The sequence below is a fragment of the Typha latifolia genome, chromosome 3, assembly GCF_019914945.1.
Source record: "Typha latifolia isolate L0001 chromosome 3, TyphaL0001v2, whole genome shotgun sequence".
Lineage (NCBI taxonomy): Eukaryota > Viridiplantae > Streptophyta > Magnoliopsida > Poales > Typhaceae > Typha > Typha latifolia.
Genome location: NC_133088.1, coordinates 11,290,681 through 11,312,000, shown reverse-complemented (window position 1 = coordinate 11,312,000; position 21,320 = coordinate 11,290,681). Strand labels below are relative to the sequence as shown.

General features: G+C 35.8%; 1 protein-coding gene across 1 annotated transcript; it reads right to left on the bottom strand.

Moving 5' to 3' along the window:
• Window positions 1-2,547: 2,547 nt before the first annotated feature.
• Window positions 2,548-10,672, bottom strand: LOC140784455 (uncharacterized). Its single transcript, XM_073131876.1, has 14 exons — window positions 10,031-10,672; window positions 9,865-9,942; window positions 9,735-9,790; window positions 6,715-6,834; window positions 6,532-6,602; window positions 6,235-6,328; window positions 5,837-6,049; window positions 4,432-4,683; window positions 4,052-4,160; window positions 3,525-3,592; window positions 3,305-3,374; window positions 3,140-3,214; window positions 2,944-3,035; window positions 2,548-2,855 (listed from the first exon to the last, which is right to left on the bottom strand). Exons 1-14 carry the CDS (start codon window positions 10,346-10,348, stop codon window positions 2,774-2,776), a joined length of 1,698 nt encoding a protein of 565 aa, XP_072987977.1. The 5' UTR covers window positions 10,349-10,672; the 3' UTR covers window positions 2,548-2,773.
• Between the last annotated feature and the right edge of the window lie 10,648 nt (window positions 10,673-21,320).

Sequence of the window (21,320 nt, the reverse complement as noted above, 5' to 3'; positions counted from 1 at the left end):
ATCTACGATCAGTATTTTCTCCATAACTTTTGATCCACAAATCCAATCAATGTAATCTCGGTTGCGTTGGATTTTTTACTTCAAGAGGAACAATCTACCCAAGTTACAGATCTATTGGACGGTTAGATCTCCCACAGATCTCCTTAAAATTCCGCCCTAAGAAGAATTTTGCAACCTCATTCTTACTGATCCTATCAAAGTTCCTATCCGTTACAAGTTTCCTAGTGAAACAAAGATTTGGCTTTCAATTAGGAATAGTGCATCCTTCTTCAAGGGGTTCTTCTCCGAGAGAAGCTCTGAGAACTTGCGAAGGAGTTCCTCATCTGTCAGGGCCATGGTCTAGAAGATTACCAGAATAATGAGGGTGGAAAAATAAAGGGAGATATACAGGTGGTGATGCAGTAGAAAAGAACACCTGAAAAATGGAAAAGGGTGAGAGAGGGTGGTGGAGGGAGGGTTGGGGGGACCTGGAGAGAAAGGGGAAGACAGGGAGGAAAGAGGAGAGCAAAACCCTAGGGGAAGGCTGGAGAGTTCTCCAGAAGAAAAATGACGTGTACGCTAATGGTTCTTAGAGCATCATAAAAGCTCATTCTCTTAATTGCAAATAATTTATCTCCAAGCACTTCCCTTATGAACAGAACTACCTAACTTAGTTTCTTCACTGTAACTATTTGTAGCTTTACTGATCTCATCAAAGCAGTAGTTGATCAAGGCGTACTTCGACACCCTGGCAACTAAATCAGGCGACAAGCATGATGCAGTGGTGCTCCGATTAGTAAATGAGTCAAGACTGTTGCGTCTCCATTTGTATGCGAATAGCACAAATCCAACTAAAGCAAGTAGTAGAAAGGGTACTACTATTACAGAGATAGTCACATATAACTTCTGGCTTTCATCTCCATGAATTAATATAATAGGATGCACAGGAATGAAATCATGGTCACCGTTGTTTGGATCAACAATGCTGGAATTTATCAATGGTGTCGTTTGAAGGGGAAATAAGATTGTGGTTTTAGGATAGATAGTTGTGTATGGATCAATGCGATTCTCTGCCAATATATCACTAGGAGGAATGCCAAATTTTTTGGCCACTAATCGTAGACCATCAGATTGAACAAATGGATATGTGACGAGGTATTGAAATCCATATCCAGTATCGTTTAAATCAAAACAAGCATATGTAAGAGGCACAGTTAACTTCGCCCCCACCTAAAGTATCTGCAGTATCTAATTGATTCTCCTCAGCAAGAGTTTGTGATCGGTAGATGACATACGTTTCACATGAATTCTAATAACTATTGCATGCGTAGCAAGAGCCAGGAGAGATTGCGTGGACTGAACATGGATCTGGATCGTAGAATTGCTTTGAAAATGTGACACCGAGAAGTAAGAAATGGATGATAAGATTAATTTACAAGCATCTTAATGTGACATGAAAAGGCAAAGGGAGCTTGGAAAAAAACGCAAGTAGGCCTTCAGGTTCCAAGTGGAACATGGCTTTGTAGTAGTCTTTAAAGCCAGATCACTATACAAGGATATATGTAAGTTGACAGAGCTTGTAAAATTCTACTTTTAGTCCTGTGATGCTAATTATATTAACAGGATGGTGCCAGAAAGGATATTCAAATTAAGTTGATCAATTTCAGACAAATTAGCAGGCCAGTGCTGTCTTTGGTGGGAGGGAAAAGCAAAGAAAGGATCTAATTTTTAATTGTATGGTGTTAGATTATCTTGTGACGGGAAGTAGCCAAATGGAAGAGGAGAAAAGTCGTTGAAAGTGCAACGAATGATCACTTGCACATCGAAAACAAGAATCGACTAAATAATGGAGAAATTGATGTCCGTGGTTGATAGTAATTGCACTTCTTAACACTGGAATGTAATACGATGGAGCTTGAGATGAGGCCTCTTTTGTATCACAAAGAGATACGACTCCATAGAGAGAGTTCACTTTTGTGTTTCTTTGAGAGGAATTGTTAAAATGGTATTCACTTCTATTGTGTTAAAAATTGTATTTGTGCAAGGAAACAATACCTGGAGCTCGCTACAAATTCGTTGCATTACTTCTTGCTGGAATGAGAACAAAGGCCACCAGGACAATAACATAAACATCACAGAAGAGGAATAAAATTTGACGGACAAACCACTCACCACATCAAAAATTAAAAATAAAGTTTTCTTCAAATAAAATAATAATAACAAAGAAAGAAAAAACAGAAGAACAAAAGAGACAGCAGATTGAAAAAGGAGGGTAACGAAAGCACACATTAAGTCTCAACTTGGAAAGAATCAAAATCTCGCCTGTAACACCCAAGATTCAAAGCATACAAAAACCTACCATCTGCCTCAGTTATTAACTTAAAAGTATAATGTGAAAAAACAGGCCATAATTTCAAGCAGAGGACAAGACTACCAGAGGTTGCCACATTACTTCAAACACTAACAAACAACCAACAATTATCGCTGAGATAAATCTCTTACCACTGATTCTGGTCCATCTCTCAAAACTATAAGACACAAGTATAAGAAGATAAGTTATTTGAGAACTGTACAAAATGAGAAGCACTTCCTCTTATTGGAACATACGCAACAAATAGCCATTACATTCTTCAGATACAAAATACAAAATTCCAACTAAAGGGAAAAGGAGCGGAAGCTTCACTTGAGGGATTGTAAATATACCTATTATACAAACGGCGTGAACAGAAAAAAAAAAGAAAGATATACAATGAAAATGAGCCAGCAAGCTTCATAATCAGGAGCAATTAACAGATTACGCAGAGGGTCTTTGATAGATATATTTGGTTCTTGGATCAACAATGAGGCCCTTTCCTCCATTTACTTCGAGATCATGCCTACACAAAGTATTCCCATGAGGACTATTTGCCCGAAAAAACAAAAATTACAAGTGGATTGAAATGTAACAGAAGTTAGAACACTCACTGGAAGACAAAGTCGGGAATGGTTAACTGCTCACGAGGTACATATCTAAAGAGTTGAACAAGTCGGTCTACATAGACAACTTTCTTCCATACCTAACATAAAGAAAAGGAAAGTTAGAAATCATAAGTTATTTCCTTCTTTCTTTTTGGCTCTTTTTCTCTGTGTTTGTGGTGAAGACATTAAGGGCAGAAGGTACCTCTCCGTCTACAAATAACTGCAAGGTGAAGATAGCTGTTCTTAGCCCCAATGTTGGATGGAGAACATACACTGCCTGCAAACATTACAAAACCATCATACAAAAATGTGTAAAGGGCATTAGTGAAATGAAACATTTGCATGCTGGACAAAATTAAGCACAGACATGTAAATTGCGCTGGTGCTTCCGACCAAGTATCTGCTGTAACCTCTTCATCCATCCTAGATCTGGTTGCCTGCTCATTTTAACAAAATATTAATATATTCTCCTTCGATGAACGGCACTATTTTCAAACTATGAAAATTGAGGTAAATAGATGAAATGGAGAAATAGATTAATGTACTCAATTAAAGCTCTGGTTCTAAGTTCTACTGTGAACACTTACATCTGCAGAGATGCTGCCGAGTGAAAATAAACAATTGTATAAGGCTTCTGAATCAAGGGTTCAAATTCCTGCAAAACAGAATTTCTGTAAGTTGATCAACCCACATGAGATTATTCCTGCTAATATGGCAAACGAGATCTAGGAAAGAAGCAGAATTAGCATAATTAATTCATCAAAAAGTTAAGAAAACACAAGACATCTCTTGCCATAATGGATTGTAATTAACTTAGGGACCAGAATAATCAGAACAAAATTGCAGTTAATGAACTGCAGCTAAACTTGAAAGTAATTCATTTTAAGGGAAACAAGTAAAGTACATTCAAAGGCTTTTTAACAGTTTAACTTGCTCCAGCACCATAAAATAATTGGTAGAATCTAAAGCATTAATTTAGGGGCTTAAATAATGAACTATGTTCCTTAGCATCTGGTTGAAAATATAATATGCAAACCTTCCCTAAAAACATAAAATATTTAGAATAGATAAATTCGGCAAATTGAAGAGTCTGATTGCCAGTAAGAATTGATACCTTTACCACATAGAGAACAAACCGTTCTAGATCAAGACATCGAAGAAGAAAATGAGCTCCGACAACAACCATCACAGGACGCCCCTCACTGTCAACTCCACCACGATAACTGAAATTTAAGGAAAAGTCTAAAAATCTTAATAGCCTATAGAGAACAACCAATATGTTAACAAGAAAATTCATTCTGAAAAGAAGACAACAAGTGCAAGAAAACCATAAGGTAAGGAAGAACCTTAACTATCACCAAAAGAAAATTAATCAGGGCATATGATAATGAACAGTATTTGTAGATGTAATCATAGTTGTTTATGTTAATTTACAAAATTGATACTAGAGTATAGCAGTAATATTTCCAATGAAGCATAGTACAATGGACATACACAATCTTCATTTCAGCAATCTCTGAAAGGTTAAGCGAATTTGCTTTAGCAAGATATCGTGAATGAAGTGAATATTCCTCAGCAGCAGATAATGGCGGTCCACCTAGATCACCAAATCCAAGCAGTTTAGCACAATTAAATCCACTTTGTGCTTGAGCAGCCTTCTGCCATTGCTCTTTCCGTCGCTGATCAGGATCTTTAATTAATGACATGAATGCTGGATCTAAGAAAGAATCCAACTTGAAAGAATTCCTGTTGAAAAAGATTGACTAATGAGTCAATAAGGAAAATGTCAACTAACACCCAACATATATGAAATGATGAACTCAAACATAATGAAAAGAATAGAAAAGCAACCGATGTCAAACTATTCTGTTTGCCGACTGGAAGCATAGTCCATGAAAAAGGGGCAAGATATCAAGCAATGGCTGTGGAGATAAAACCAAAGAGCATTGACACAATTCTAATTCCCCTAGTATTAGTACACAAGCAAAAATCAAAAGAAAGGCACTTCAAGTATTTCATTCATTAATCTGTCATTCTGGTCATTTGTGAGGTCATAAGCAAATGAAATTGAGTAAGTTACTTGTAAAGTCAAAGTCATGAAGCATAGATTGTCATACCACAGATGAATGTCATATCACACTTATAATGTGCCACTTTGGTTTCCAGTTTCTGTGCACTCTTTCTATCGTTTAACTCCTACAAAGTACCAACAAGTCAAAAACTACCTCGGATTCCATAGGTGCTTGCACATTGATGCATGCTTTTGCACCCTTAAAAGATGACTTACTTTTTTACTAATTTGTGTGATAGAATGTTGATCTGACATCATCAAAGACTGAAATATCAATTGTCCACTTCAGCAAGCTCCCTTATGTTTGCACATAATAGCACTATCAAGAACAAAGAACCGTCCAAGGAAAGGGAATTACACAACATGATCCAAGATGAAAACAGTGTGAACTAGACGATTCGACTAGTAAAAACAAATGGAATCGCCTAGCTATAACTATATCACATAAATGATATATTTTATGAGAACTCTGATAACACTGGCTCCTCAAAGATCACCATTTAACAGACTACAGACCTTAAGAAAATGAACAGCCTATCATTCTTTGTTTTCCCTTCAACTCTTATTTGTCCTTGAAAAGCAAGTGGTCAAGCATGGCTTTCAACTTTCGAGGCAATGAACTGAGAAAGAGAGACACAGTGCTAAAAGTAAACAGATATGCAACTCCAAGAACTTCTGATTGATAAGGAAGCCAATGTTAAGCCTTCTTATGATGGTCCCAATTTAAGCCTTTCAGTATTAGGATTACTTCAAAGTTACATAAACGAAGCTACAAATGAAGATCAGAAAAAGAAAAACTATAAGCTCCGGAACACGCAGCATTCTTACCGCCTCAATGTCAATCCAACATCTGCAGCAGGTGAATCTACCAAGACTGTGGGCTGTTTTGGTATATTTGCTGAAACAGCAGGCAATGGTTTTATCCTAATCTTCCTTTCATCTATTATCGTCTCACCATTCTCATCCCCTACATCTGCTGGAAGCTTCGATGCTGCAATCTCTTCTTCATGCTTATCCCGAGGAAAATAAAGTGGAAGTAATCTGCGTATGCACTACTGTCAGAGGGAAAGCAAGTAAAACAAAGCAAGTATACTGTTATCTTCTTCAGAAAGTACTTCTGAACATGAAAATTTTATTTTACAACATCATGGATGAAATATTTAGTTCAAAAGATGAGGTCACTCCTTGGAACTTGCTACTTTTCCTTGTAGTTCCTAAAGACATACCTTTTATAAATCTCTGTATCATTTGATGTCGTAGTACAGAAAACAACAGCAGTGATTTTGTCTTTCTGCTTCTCCAGAAAACGTCTTACGGTCCCTGATAAATGCACCAAAATAAGTAAACTACAGCTGCACAAAAATGAAATAACATGTATGAACACATGAATTTATATTTTACAAAAAACATATGTAAGAACGAATGTACTAAAAAGGGTAAAATATTAAAAAGGTAATATTAATGATTAAACCAACAAAAATTACATAAAAGGCCAGTAGAGGAAGCAGTTTTCTGTTACTCACTTATTGCCACATGAGCAGCTGGTTCACGAGGATAATTTTTTGCCTCCGTGTATATGCAACCAGTGGCAATGCTGCATCATGAGGAAGATAATACAATTAGTTCCGTAAGTCTCTATCAGATGCAGACTAATGTGTAAGAATATCCAGCTTAGAATCTGTGAGCATATAAAATATCTATGCAACCTTTGAAGTCCATTCTCAATGAGTAGCTCCAAGCAAGACCGGTAGCAGTGGCTAAGGGCATTTTCTGCAGCTGTGTGGTATTTAACAGCATATTTAGGTCCAACAGTATGTATGATCTTTCTGTGAGAATGTTAAAGGAATATATTAGAAATCGCAATCTAAGATTGTACAAGCATAGATTCTGGAATAAATAGATTCATGGGCTACATTATGTGCCATTAAAGTCAAAAAACTGAAACATTACAAACTCAAATATAAATATTGCATATATCAACTATTCAGAAATACAAATAAGCATCCATATTTTCGATGTCACAAATGCCACAAGAACACCTTGGTCCATGAATACATACCATTTGGCATGAATACCATGCGGACCAACTAAACAAGCATAGTATACCTGTTCTAAATTCTAATGCTAGGCCTTCTTTTGTTTTATCTGCTCTATAATGACACAATGCAAGCTAAGCGGCAGAACCTATATCATCTGATAGTCAGTCTTATGCTTATTTTTTACTTTTTCCAAGGTAACAATTTTTAGAAAGATTCAATATTAACTATTCATTTGAGTCCTCACACTAATCGTGTATGGTTTAAAGTTTCACCGAGACAAAACAGAACTACAATAAAGGGAAGCAACAACAACCTCGTAATGTCGAAATTTAATGAAAACTAAAGCAGAAACTCATTAATTAAGGTCGAAACTATCAAGATTTATGGTTTTGACATTTATTTTGGACCACATTAGAATAAACCATTATATTTCGACATAAAATATTCATTTCTTTTTTAGCGATATAAACTGAAATCAACCAAAATCGAAAGTTCAAATTAGGCATAATCAGAATCCTATGCATACCTTGTGCATGTTGTATGCTAAAAGCATTAGTCAATAGGTATAGATGTTTAACTCTCACATAGAACTTTAACTCTATCATAAAATTCTACCACTAATAAATGATAATAATGATCATCGTGTAACAGGGCAATAGACATTGTGTGTCAATCTAACCTAACCATTTATTAGCACAATATAAATTGCATTCAAGTAAGCTGAGCTCCACTCGGTTTGGCTCAAAACAGATAATACCCAGCTCGGCTCGAGCTCGACACAAGCTGGCGAATGGGGGGTCAAGCTTGGCTCGCCCAAGTATCAAGCTAGCTCGAGTCGGCTTGAGTGGCTTGCGTCTAAAATATTATATATAAATTAATTTAAGAGAACACATTTTAACTGTGTAAGAGCTACCTATCAAGATCATTCAATGTTTGTTATTTTTCGATGTGCCACTAAAAGTGGAACTTCATTTGAAAAGAGTAACATGTTGGCTTGATAAATGTAGTAAGTAGGATTTGAACCTGAGTCTTGGGTAATTAAAAAAGTTCTATAACCAAATGTGCTAGAATAGCTTTAGATAAAATAGTTGAATTAATATATATATATATATAATATTTCGAGCTAATTTGAACTGAGCTCGAGTGACTTGGCTCTAACTTCGCTCGGCTCAATTAACTTTTCAAGCTGAATAATTCAGCTTGGCTCTGCTCGTTTAAAGCTCAAACCAAGCTCATGAGCCTCATAAGCCAATGAGCTTTTTTGATAGCTCTAGTGTACATCAAACTAGTCAGATGTTGCATATTGACCCATGTAAAAAGCGCACCAAAGGAAATTGGATTTGTCTAGACCAATATTTTTGAAAGCTAAATAGCCAAAGTGGCATTGCATGTTTCAATTTATCGGCATATATTGCTAAGCATGGATCATCACTTACAACTCGCAAACTCACATCTACGAGGAAGGTTGTTGCAACTCCATTAATATGAAAGTTACGGTCATATTTTAGAAGTGATGGAAACAAAGATATTTCATTATAAGAAATCGAAGAAAGAAAGAGGGAGAGAGAGATTCATCATTACTTTTCTTAGAAAAAAGATTGGATGGAAATATAGTGATTAGTGAATTTCTTCTAATTCATTACACAACAATAATACAGAGGCAAAAGGTTAAACTTCTTGTTGGAATGGAGGTTTCTTCTATGAAAAGTAAAAATGTTAGCAGAATTGTAAAGAGTTATTGTGTCATACAAAAACAGAAAATGTGTGTAGAGATATCATCAAAGAGGAAGTCTGTGAAAACCGAATAAAAAAAATAAAAATAAAAAAGCCTTGATGGCTTGACAGTACATTATAAAGAGAGTAGCAGAGAGTAGGCCAAAGAAACAAGGGATATGAGAAAAAATTAGGAGAAGAAATCGCACTATTGCTATTAGATATATCAAAAGAACCAAGAATAACCACTTAAGAAAATCCCTTTTTCTCTTCAATTCTTTCTATTTTATATCATTTTAAAGAGCTCATTAAAATACATAGCATTTCGTTCTAAGTTTTACGGAAAAAATTTCATGGGGCCTGCTTGGTTTGTTGTATTTGCAGATGTTTTATCTCTAGACGCAGTATCTAGTTTAAGAACCATTATAGCATTTCGTTCTAAGTTTTACGAAAAAAATTTCATAGGGCCTGCTTGGTTTGTTGTATTTGCAGATGTTTTATCTCTAGACGCAGTATCTAGTTTAAGAACCATTATCGCATTTCGTTCTAAGTTTTACGGAAAAAATTTCATAGGGCCTGCTTGGTTTGTTGTATTTGCAGATGTTTTATCTCCAGACGCAGTATCTAGTTTAAGAACCATTATAGCATTTCGTTCTAAGTTTTACGGAAAAAATTTCATAGGGCCTGCTTGGTTTGTTGTATTTGCAGATGTTTTATCTCTAGACGCAGTATCTAGTTTAAGAACCATTATTCGGTTTGTTGTAGGTGCAGCATTACTAGATACCAAAAGAGGGCCATATGGTGCATTCTGACATGCACTTAATACGAGTGCATTACAAAATACACTATTTGAAGCATGGTTAGAAGCACAACAAACTTACACCGTGGCACTAATATGGCATTGTCGCCAATAAGCTAGCCAAACAATGGTTTTGGATCTCTAAATACAACGTCATTAAATGCAGAGAACATACCGAGCTGGGAGATCATAAGCGTTGGTCATCTTCGCCATTCCAGTCCTGCAACCTCCCTGCATACAATTCGTAAGATCGTTAAGTTAACAAAAAGGGAAAAACATTAACTAGAGGAACACAGCAAACCTACCAATGTCGCACATTCCTCCGCAAGCCCAGGTCCCGCTGCGGCATGCAATCCAGGACTACTATGTGCCTCATCCAAGCTCTACCAATTTAAACCAACCAATTCAATCAACAAACAAATTGGAAAACCTACCCAATTTCTAAGCAACCAAAATTACAAACCAAACCACCTCGTTGCTGGAATTCACCACCGCATCAACCTCAAGATTCCAAGGGTTCCCTCGCCAAAGGTAAATCTTGGAATTGATCTCATGGTCGACTGGGAATCTCGAGGTGAGGCCGTCGCCGTCGGCTCCGGACTCGGATCCCGCCGTGGAGGTGAGCGGATCCGAGAAGTAGGAGAAGGGCGAGGTGGGATCCCCCGCCGCGTAGCTGCGCTGGTCCGCGTCGCTCCAACGTGGCACCTGGTCGAGCGTCACCACCGCGTCCCCTGTGTCCGACGAGGCTATCCCGCCACGTGTCGGCCCCTGCGGCACGCCACGATACATCTCCGGCGCGGGATCGAAGCCGGCCAGGAGGTCGCTGGACTCGGCGACGGATTAGAGATGGGTGAAGAGGTGGAAGGGATGGACGAGGAAGATAGGCGTTTGGAGGATAGAGAGGAAGCCAAGGATTGATGATTGGGGGTGGGGGTCAGATACCATTACCGAATCGGGAAATACAATTTTACAATTAAAGTAGCGGGCTTCGATGGAATTACAGCTCATCCCTTCGTTCTTTATATGATCTCCGGATTCTAAACCAAGTTTTAACCTAACTAGGTCTTCATATATATTTTTTCTTTTTCCTTGTAATAATTTTCTGGCGTTTCTATTTGTGATATCTTTCCGGCCAATACTCTCAAATACGAGACACGGATCGGTCTTTAAGTCTATGTCAACAGGAATACGACTCATTTACTAAACAGTTCAAACGAGTTACATCAGTTTTCCATGTTCACATAAGTTATTGTCTTATAAACATATTAGTGATTTAAGAACGGTCATTTTCACACACAAAATAAAATAAGTTTTTTAAATAGTAAAAATAAGTTTTATATAAATTATTAAAAAAAAAAATATATATATATATATATACTACATAGTATAAAAAATAAATGTATTTAGTTTCAAGAGCCTGATCTTATACTATTACTATCATAATATAATTAAATTAAGGGATTTCTACATAATTACTATGAAAAAATTATTAAAATATTATAATTGGCATTACATTCTTCAAAATAACATAATTTTCATCAAAATCATTGTGCTCTTTCAAAATGTCATTGTATTGACTAAAGTTAATTAATTATAATTAAAACATAATTTAGACTAGAAAAAACTATTTTTACCCTTGTATAACCAATACTATGGCACAATGAAATATATCCTCATTTATACGAGACAAAAACAGAGCATTTTAGTTATTTAAATATATTTATTATTATTAAGAATAATCTGTTAGAAATATTATATTAAAAATAAATTATAATGAAAGTCAAAATATTTTAGTGGCAATTCTGATATTTTAAATAATATAGTAGTAATATTTTGAAAATTTTCGTTGGCAATTATATAAAAGATCATTATACTAAAATCTAAATTTATTTGAAGTATTTCATATTGAGTTATCGTCTGACTCAAAAAAATAATAATAAATAAATTAGATGGGTTATCATATAGTTTGCAACTTACACGTCTCTCTCATCCCAAATCTTTTATATTTAACACAAATCCAAACCTATAAACTTGACCTAATCTATTTAAATCTAACCCCTTCAAACCCAGTAGACAATTAATCTATATTTCGGTGAAGCGTCTGATGTCCTTAATTTCCAACTCGCATATAAATTTAACAAGGAAAAGCATATAAAGGTTTTAGATATTGACTGAATAATAAGAAGAAAAAAACTCCAATCAAGTAAAGCAAATCTTTTTATCTTATCTTCTGCAATACTTTTTTTTATTTTTTATTTTTTTATAATGGAATCTAACTTGGGGCTATCACAAAAATCTCTCGGACATCTTTTGTAATACTAGCTAGTATGATATTATCCGAGTTAGATCGGACCACCTCGTGGATATTAGACTTATGGCTTTAATCATTTATCTAGTTAGTTATTTATTTCAGTATTTAGTTTAGTTTTGTTTTAGCTTGAGTTTGTCTGTTTAATTGGATGTTAGATTTGTCATGCATTTAGTTTTAATTAAGTGCTCTAGGTTAACCAGTTAGCCTCCAATATAAATTGTGAAGTGCAACCTCGATTAATTATATTTGATGAATTGATCAAGTTCTCATATCTCTCTTCTTCCTTCTTAACCTAAGCTCTCCCTCCCCACTCATTCAACCCTAGTCGCAAGCCATTATTAGCCGCCAGTTTCTCCTTCCTTTCCTCCGTTGAACCTCCCCTCCTCCTTGGGCATCGACCACCTTCTCCTCCCTCTTCCTTCACCCTTTATCACGAGCAATAGAACCTGCACTTCTAGACCTTCATCCTCACCATCATCACTATGTTGAACACCACCACCGAGCCACCTCACACCACCATCGTCTCCATCCTTATCCCTAATCTCTCATCTTCATTCCACCACCCCTCACTCACTCTAGAGCACCTTAGACATCCTCTAAACCACCCTCCATAACCCCACCATATTATGGACTCCATTAGAGACCTGCAACTTCATATTTAGCCCTCTAACCTGAGATTACCTCTACTCACCTCCAACACCACCGATGATAAAATCAAATATATTTAGACTCAACTCTAATTTAATCTTAATGCAAGCTTAAATTGGATCAAATACATAACTAACAAATCACCAACAAAAAGTCTCAATTAGGAGGTGTAAACCGGCCAAGCTTGAGCAAACTCGATATAGCTAAACTTTTTCTACTTAAGTTCAATTTGAGTTAGAAAAGTTCAGCTTGGCTCGGCTCATCTTGAGCTCAATAAAATTCAAGTTTAGCTCAATAGCTCTATAAGGTTAATGAGTTGAGCCTGATATATATAACAAAACAAGTTCTAGAAACTAAATAATTAATAAATATAAAATATAAAATTAGCACATGGAGTAATACAAATAATAAATAATTAACGTAAAATCATAATTACTGATGTGAATATATTATATCCAACTATTATATATATATATATATATATATCGAGCCTAGTCAAATCGAGCTCGACGAGGCAATGCTAGCTTGGCTCGGCTAAATTAGAGTTAGACCGAACTCACGTGCCTAACGAGCCTAGGGCCTTTTTGACAGCACTAGTCTCAATGCGGCATTTCTTCAAACAAATGAAAGAATACAAATACCAGCTTAGCTCTCTCTCTCTCTCTCTCTCTCTCTCTCTCTCTCTTCATTCCATACCAAGACAAAAGAGTCCAACACCACGACAACCTTTACCCATCCTCCCAAACTCTGCTTTTCCCAACAAAACTGCCACCATGTCCACTTCGCCGGACCACCCAAACTTGTGGGCCCACGTTTGCCTCGCCGACCACCGCGACGTCCCCAACATCCACCGTCTGATCCGCCATTTCGCAGATCACGAGGGCCTCGCCGAGTACTAGTACTTCTCCGCCACCGAGTCGCCGCTACCCTCTTCCCCTCCCCCTTCCTCTCGACCACCTCCCCGATCCCGCCACTTGGCGGTATTGCAGCTGGCGGCGGACGAGGACGCGAAGGCGTTCAAGTCACCGAGGGGTGGTATGCACCCCATGCTTCGCGGCGTTCCAGGGAGGGAGGGGAATGAACATGGATGTGCTGGTGGTGAGGGCGGCGTCGCGGAGGAGGGGATTAGGGAGGATGCTGCTCACGGCGTGCGGCGGTGGAGGCGGCGAGGATGGGGACGGCTAGGGTGCAGTGGATGGTGAGTGACGGCAATCGAGGGTGGGTCGCATTTTACGAGGCGATGGGGGCGGAATTGGCGCCAGTTGGGTGGAAGTTCTGCAGGATCGCCGGTGAGGCGCTCAAGGCATATGGTGACGGCGGCGTGGAAGAAGAGAAGGGTGCATTAGCTGATTTTTTTTTTCTTTTTTTTTTCTTTTTTTTTTGCTTTGGTTGCAAGTGAAAAAATTAATTCACCCTTTAAATTTACTATAAAAAAAATCTATTTTACTATAGCTCTATCAAAAATGTCAAACAATATTTATCATAATTTCATAAAAATAATATATTTTTTCTATCTTTTTTTAATTTTTATATCACATCAAATATAATTATTGTACTTTTATTTAGAATACTAGTGAAGATAGAAATTATTATTCATAGAACAAATCACTCTTTTTAATAATAAAAAATATGAATTACTGTTTTTTAATTTAATCATATTTCACATTTGATGAGATCTAAAATAAAGATTAGAAAAAAAAACCTCTAAATTTAACACACTTCACCGAACATAATGACATATAAATAAGCTTGCAAGATAACTAATTTTATCCGGTAATATCATAGACAATATGAAAAAAAAAAGGCTAACGGAGATATTATGTTGCTGCGCATAAGATTTTTTAAGGATAAATATTTATTTTTTATATGCAAATTTAAGTATCCATTTAAGTTTATGTATATTTTAGTCTTTAGTTTGACACAAAGTAATGATAACCTTAGATAAAATATTAATATTAGTTATTATCTATTTCAATTGCCATATTCCCCATATTAGTTCATTACATTTGATATTTTTGTGCATAAATAAAAATGTTATCTTGGTACAGGAATATTATATTTATAATATATTCTATGCATTCATATTTTATAATAATATTTATTAGTTTATAGTAAGATATTATACATATTATCTCTTATCTTTATGTGCATAATTTTATGACACCGTAGAATTTCATACATATAGTGCAACCTATTTTATATAAGGTTTGACCGAAGTGTGTTTAAGTGGGTATTTGTTTGCAAAGCATGTATAAGAGATGCTTATTAACTAAATACTACCTAAAAATTGATCACAAACTTAGATATGCCCCACTAATAATAGATGTGCTCATATTACTCAACATACATGGGCCATTAACATGACAGGCAAGCAACTGCCTATGATCAAGTCAAATAAACACCATCTGGGAGTAACATTGAATTAGATTTTCAAAATCCCCTTTTGATTTGAAGTTGCATTCTCCAAGCAATGGTATAAAGTGGGAGAGTTTTCCAAAAGAGATAGATTCAGTAAAAATATCAGCCACTTATTCATTTGAATTGTAGATTTTCAACTCTATTATGTTTTATACTACCAAGCCTTGTATGAAATGATGTTAAATATCAATACGTTTTGTTCTTTTATAGAAAACAAAATATTTTGTTATTGCAATAGTAGTATTATTGTAGAAAATTTTGGCAACTTTATCTTGTTGCTAATTAAGATCCTAAAGTAATCTTCTCAACCATAATGCTCGACAAGAAGAGGAGGCTGCTGTGACATATTCTGCTACAAGAGTTGACAATAAAACTATTTCTTGTTACTTTTAAGCTCTATTTGATAATTGTTGATCCAAAGGTAAATGAACATCTTCAGGTACTCTTCTTGCCATCTAGTAATCCTGCATAATGACTACTAGTAAGATTAATTAAATTAAGATTAGTTATATAAGTGTGCCATAAGACAAAATGTACTGTTCCAGCAATATTAGCATAAGATTTTCTTGGTTGCACTAAAGTGATGTTTTGTAGTGTTTTACATATATTTGAAGATAAGATTGATTGAGAAGACAATGTCTCTTCCAATATGAGTAAGATAAAATAGACCACCTACTAAACTTCTAAATAACTTTGTATTGACTTATTCTATCATCTTTAAATCTTAATTTTTCATTATCATTCATTAGAGTGTTTGTGATCTTGCAATTCAGTGTATTAAACTTCTTAAGAACCTACAACATATTTTATTGTGAAAAAAAATGCAATCTTTGCTTTGCTTTCAGTTCCAAACTAATAAAATACTGCATCAGACATAAATATAAATCATATCAAATATTTTCATCATGCAATTTTTTATATCTATCACGAGAGAGTTAAAGAACTACATATATATATAATAACATCAATACTGAGGCAATCCATGACAAGTTTATTCTAAAAATTGTTTTTTTGGTTAAAAGGTATTCATTACAACAAAAAAGAACCAAAAGTGCTTTTAGGTGTCCTTTTAGATACCGAAAGTATTCCTATACAATAGACTAGCAAAATCATTTGGCTAAGGAATAAAACCAAATCGTAGAAAAGGATTGGATTCTCCTTTGGTTAGCCAACTTATTAGCTACTAAGTTGGCTTCTTGATAATAGTGAAAGAAGATTGAAATTTTTAATTCATGCATAGATGAAAAATATCCAAAAAAGTATGTCACTATTGCCGAGGATAGTTCTTTTTGGACTTGAGAATATTGATTAGTCTCTGAGAGTCAGATTCAACTAGGAACTCAGAGAAATTGTATTGCCTTGCTTGAAGTAGAGTAGATTGAAGTCTTTAGCTTCAGCCTCCAATGGGTCTTCCGCTTTACTAACCAGAGCCCTGAATAGAATTGTTGAGCCAATCGCATTTCTGAAAACATACCCTAATCCGAAAGATCCATCCAAGTTGCATTTTAGCCTCCCAATAGGTGGTGGGATCCACCTCCTTTGTTCACTAATAATATTAGTGGGTTTGATAGTTTCTTATATTTTCTCATAGTCTCCAAGACTAGGGCCATTGTCCTGAACATTAGTTGCTTAACAATAATTTTTTTTGCTGAAATAATTCTTCATTTTGAGATTTCAAGATAGTCCACATGCCATAAACAATCGTGTACTTCAGAAAGGTCGCAGCATTTTTCGAAACTTTCTCCTTCCTTCTCCAACTTCCATTCACTAGTCATTGATTAGCCTGAAATTCAAACTCAAATGTTGTTCCAAAGCTTGTCATAGGCCTTTAGCTCTACCACACTCCACCAGTAAGTGCTTTTCAGTTTCCTCATGTTGCCAACACAGATGGCACTATTTGCTAGGTATAAAAAAAGCTTATGGAGTCTAGAATTAGTCGACACTCTATTCCATAACACTTTCCATAATAATATTTTATTTTTTTGGAGCAAACGACATCCTCCAAATGATATGTCGGTCAAACCTAAAAGTCGTTGGCTCAGACCTAGACTCTCTTATATACTTAGTAATGGACGTCGAGGTTGGGTTGCCCAAAGGTTTAGGGGCCCAAACCCAAGCATCATTTGCCAAGGAAGCTGCTTAAGAGCAACAATATTACCAAGGACTGGACCAAGACACTTAAAGATCCTCTACATATTCCATTGCTGGTCAGTGATTAATCAACTCACTTTCTTATCATCTAACCTAAGATTAACATTAACAAAGGCAGGCCAAGTAGCCAAGGAGATATTAGAAACCCAAGAATCATCTATAATGTTGGTACCGTTCCCATTTCCAACGGACTTAAAGAGACCCAATATGATAGATTGCAACGCATCAAACATAATCTCAAAGAAGAAAGACTTACGTGCCCTCCCACACAACTTCTTCGAAGGCTTAACACTGCCATTCTTGTGGACCATGGTTTAACCCAAGTTTTATCTTTATACTACAACAAATGTATAGCACGAAATCTAGTGAGAGCAATCTTAGCATCAAGAAGATGCCTAATGCCTAGACCGCCATTGTCATGAACTCGACAACTCTTATCCTATCCAATTACATGAAAGCCCTGAGAAGAATTACCTTTACCCCATAAAAAGGTTCTAACTACCTTATCCACTTTGTCAAGCACCATAAAGGGCACAATAGTCCTACACATAGCATATGTAGGAATAGCAAGTGTTGTAGACTTACTAAGGGTAGCTCGCGCCACCTGACTTAGGGTTGCATGCTTCCACCCATCAAATTTACTCTAAACCTCTAAATAACTTTGCATTGATATCTTCAATCATCTTCAAGCCTTAATTTCTCATTATCATTTATTAGAGTGTTTGTGACCTTGCAATTCAATGTATTAAACTTCTTGAGAAGACCTACAACATACTTTTCTTGTGAAATAAAAAATTCAATCTTTACTTTGCTTCACTTCCAAACCAATAAAATATTACATCAGACATAAGTATATATCATGTCAAATATTTTCATCATGCAATTTCTAATATCTATCACAAGAGAGTTTGAAGACCCCATATATATAATAACATCAAATTGAGGCAAACTATGCAAGCTCGTTCTATTTTTTTTTTCAAATAAAGAGTGGTATTATTTTCACTTCTTTCAAACCCATTTTCTCTAAAATAAGAATCAATTTTAGTGTACTAAGCTCGTGGTGCTTGTTTAAAATATAGAGTGCATTCTTTAGCTTTAGGTCATTCTCTTCATAGACATGAACAACAATTTTTTTTGCTAAGTGATATATATATATATATATATTCATTCAATTCGTCATTTAGAAAAGCTGATTTAATATCTAACTTATAAATATGCCATTTTAATTGAGTAGTTAATGCTAAATTAGATCTTATTATTTCAAAGCAACCAACTGGGAGAAAGATTTCTTAAAAATCAATACCTTCTTATTGTGCATAATCTTTTGCTACAAGGCATGCCAAGGGTTTCTAAATATTGTCATTCACATTATACTTTGTTCAGAAGAAGAGTAACTTAGGTTCCATTTACGCATATTTGATTAGGGTTCACTCAATATATTTATAAAGGTTAATCCGACTAACTAACTCAACTCGTTTAGCAGACTTAGCTTTGACCCAACTAAAGCATACTATGAATTAGTTTGAACTCAACCATACATAAAAAAACTAAATAAATAAATAACTAAAGTAAATTAAATAAACAAAAGACTCAATTTAGACTCGACTCAATCTACTCTAGACTTGAGCTAACTTGGACTTAGCATGGATCATAACACAGAGATAACAACGTAAAGACAATAGTAGCACGAAGCATATTAAAAACAATTATATGTGTATGAGTTGAGTTGTATAGATTTTATTTATCTCAAAATATGAGTATCACCTGGGGCTCAAAGCCCAACTAATACTTAATACTTATATACCTACCAATATCTTCTAAATAGTCGATGTGGTATTAAGCTCACTTTCTTTTCTTTTTCATTATCTTAATTGCAACTTTGAAGCCTTTCTTTTCTTTTCTTTTCTATGGATTTAAATAAGTAACTATATTACATTAAAGTATTATTTGAACTCTTCTATTCTGCTAATAAATTATCATAAATAATACATGAATCCTACTTAATGTGACTCAAAGATTTTTCCAACACTTGCAACCTCTCTCAATCTCTCATTTCTAGAAAAATTATCATCCTTATGCTTCTATAGGTGCCATAATGAAAACAAAAGTAGCAAATAGAAAACTCAACATCTCAGTAGAAGGAAATAAATAAATATTTAGGCTACCCAGATAATGTAGTAGTCTATGATAATTTTTTGGATTTGAATATTGATCTGTTAATATGTTTATTTAGTTGATAATATAATTTATTTTTAAGATGAATTATGTGAACACAAGTGCATTTGGTACGTGGCGGCCCCGTCCGTCATGTCGCATGCGCCGTGTGTATGGTGTGAGCATGCATGTTTTTTAGATGAATTATGTGAGCACGAGTGTATTTGGTGTGTGGTTGCCTCGTCTGTCATCTCGTGTACACTGTGCGCGCCATGTGGGCATACACATGCACATGCCCGTACTTGTGCCACACGAGGGTGTTACACACCCGGGGGTAGAAAAGTCCACTGTTCCTGCCTTTGGGTCAAACTGCTAACTGGTTTCTCAACCCCACCTCCATCAAAGTGCTTAATTGATATCTAAGACACTAGCCATGTTGTGTGTTCTGCCTTGGTCATGACTGTCTCAAAGCAAAATTTATTTTGAGCCTTTCAAATTATCCAAATTGAGAAGGCTATAATAGGCTTAAACTTATCTTGATCTCCCTCCAAATGGTCCCAATCATATGTTAGCCAATTAACATCTAGAGAAAAAATTAATTTTGAGGTTCTAAGCGATGACCCCCAGACCTCAAGGGCATAGCATTAGTGGTAAAACAAATGCTTCCATATTCTATTCCCAAAGGCCACCCATAGGACACATATCAGTCGTCCCAATATGCATCCTCTAGAGAATGGTTATAGTAGAAATTTTTTGCCACTAAACTTTTCGTAAAAAGAACTTAACTCTTGGGTTGACCTTAAGTTTCCAAATAGCGGTCCATTTTGGTCTAGGCCCATTCAATTTAGGGCGCATTAAAAAATCCACTGCTTTTGTAGTAGCCTTACCTTTTAGGTTAGGCCACTAAATCTACTTGTCTACTAAACTTTTAACTCTTAAGTTGGTGATAGCGTTCTGGATAGTACTACCAAACAACTCAAAAATGTAGTCCACCTTCCACCGACCATTCTCTAGAAGATCACCGATCATGGCTTTAGGATGGATGTTAGCATAGTTAGTAGGAGCCAACATGTAGGCCAAGGGAGTTGAGGTGATTGACAGATCATAGAGCACACTAGTGAGGCTACCATTTCTCACCAGATGCTTAATGCCATCTTTGATTTTTGTAGTCGAGTTCCGTAAGGTTCTCCAAGCTTAATGCCATCTTTCACGGGCCTACTAGCCCACATGTCTAACTTATTTTATTTAGTTTTCATAATAGAGGCCCATAAGGAAGAATTATTATTAAGAAATTTAAGAACATTTTTGATAAAAAGAGCAGACTTAGCTAATCGGAGATCTCTGATTCCTAGACCACTCTCAGTTTTAGGATTAGTAACAGTAGCCTAGTTAATTAAGTTAAAACATTTTTGATTCTTTACTCTCTCCTATAGGAACCCCTTAGCAGCTTAGTAATTTGATCAAGAGTAGTGTCTAGAATTCAAGTAGAACTCAACTAAAAGTTGGGAATAGAAGTAAGGGTTGACTTTATCAAGGTTAACCTACCAGCAAAGGACAGGGTATCCCTTTTCCAACTAGCTAGCTTACTTTGGCTAACTTCTACTAATTAGCAACTAGAATTCGAGTGGGCAACATCTTGGCACCCAAATAAGTGAGGGGAACTATTCAACTTTGAGGTTAAGGAAGTTACTCACGCACTCATTAACATTATTGGCCATAGAGGACCTAAAATAGATACTCAATTTATCCAAATTAATTTTTCTGTTTGATGAGATTACAATACATGTGCAAAATTGTCCAAATGGTTTGAGCCAATATCAAGGTGGCCTCAGCCATGATGAGAAAATCATTTGCAAAGAGGAGATGGTTCACATACTGATTATTATTCCTAATCTTAAACCCTTTAAGGGTGCCTCTAGTAGCATGGTTATTGAATAGGGTAGTAAGGAGTTGGGAGCAAATGATAAAAAGATAAGGTGAGAAAGGGTCTTCTTGCTGGATACCACAGAAAGGTGAGAAAGGGTCTTCTTGCTGGATACCACAGAAAGGTGAGAACCACTCAGTCAGACTACTATTTAC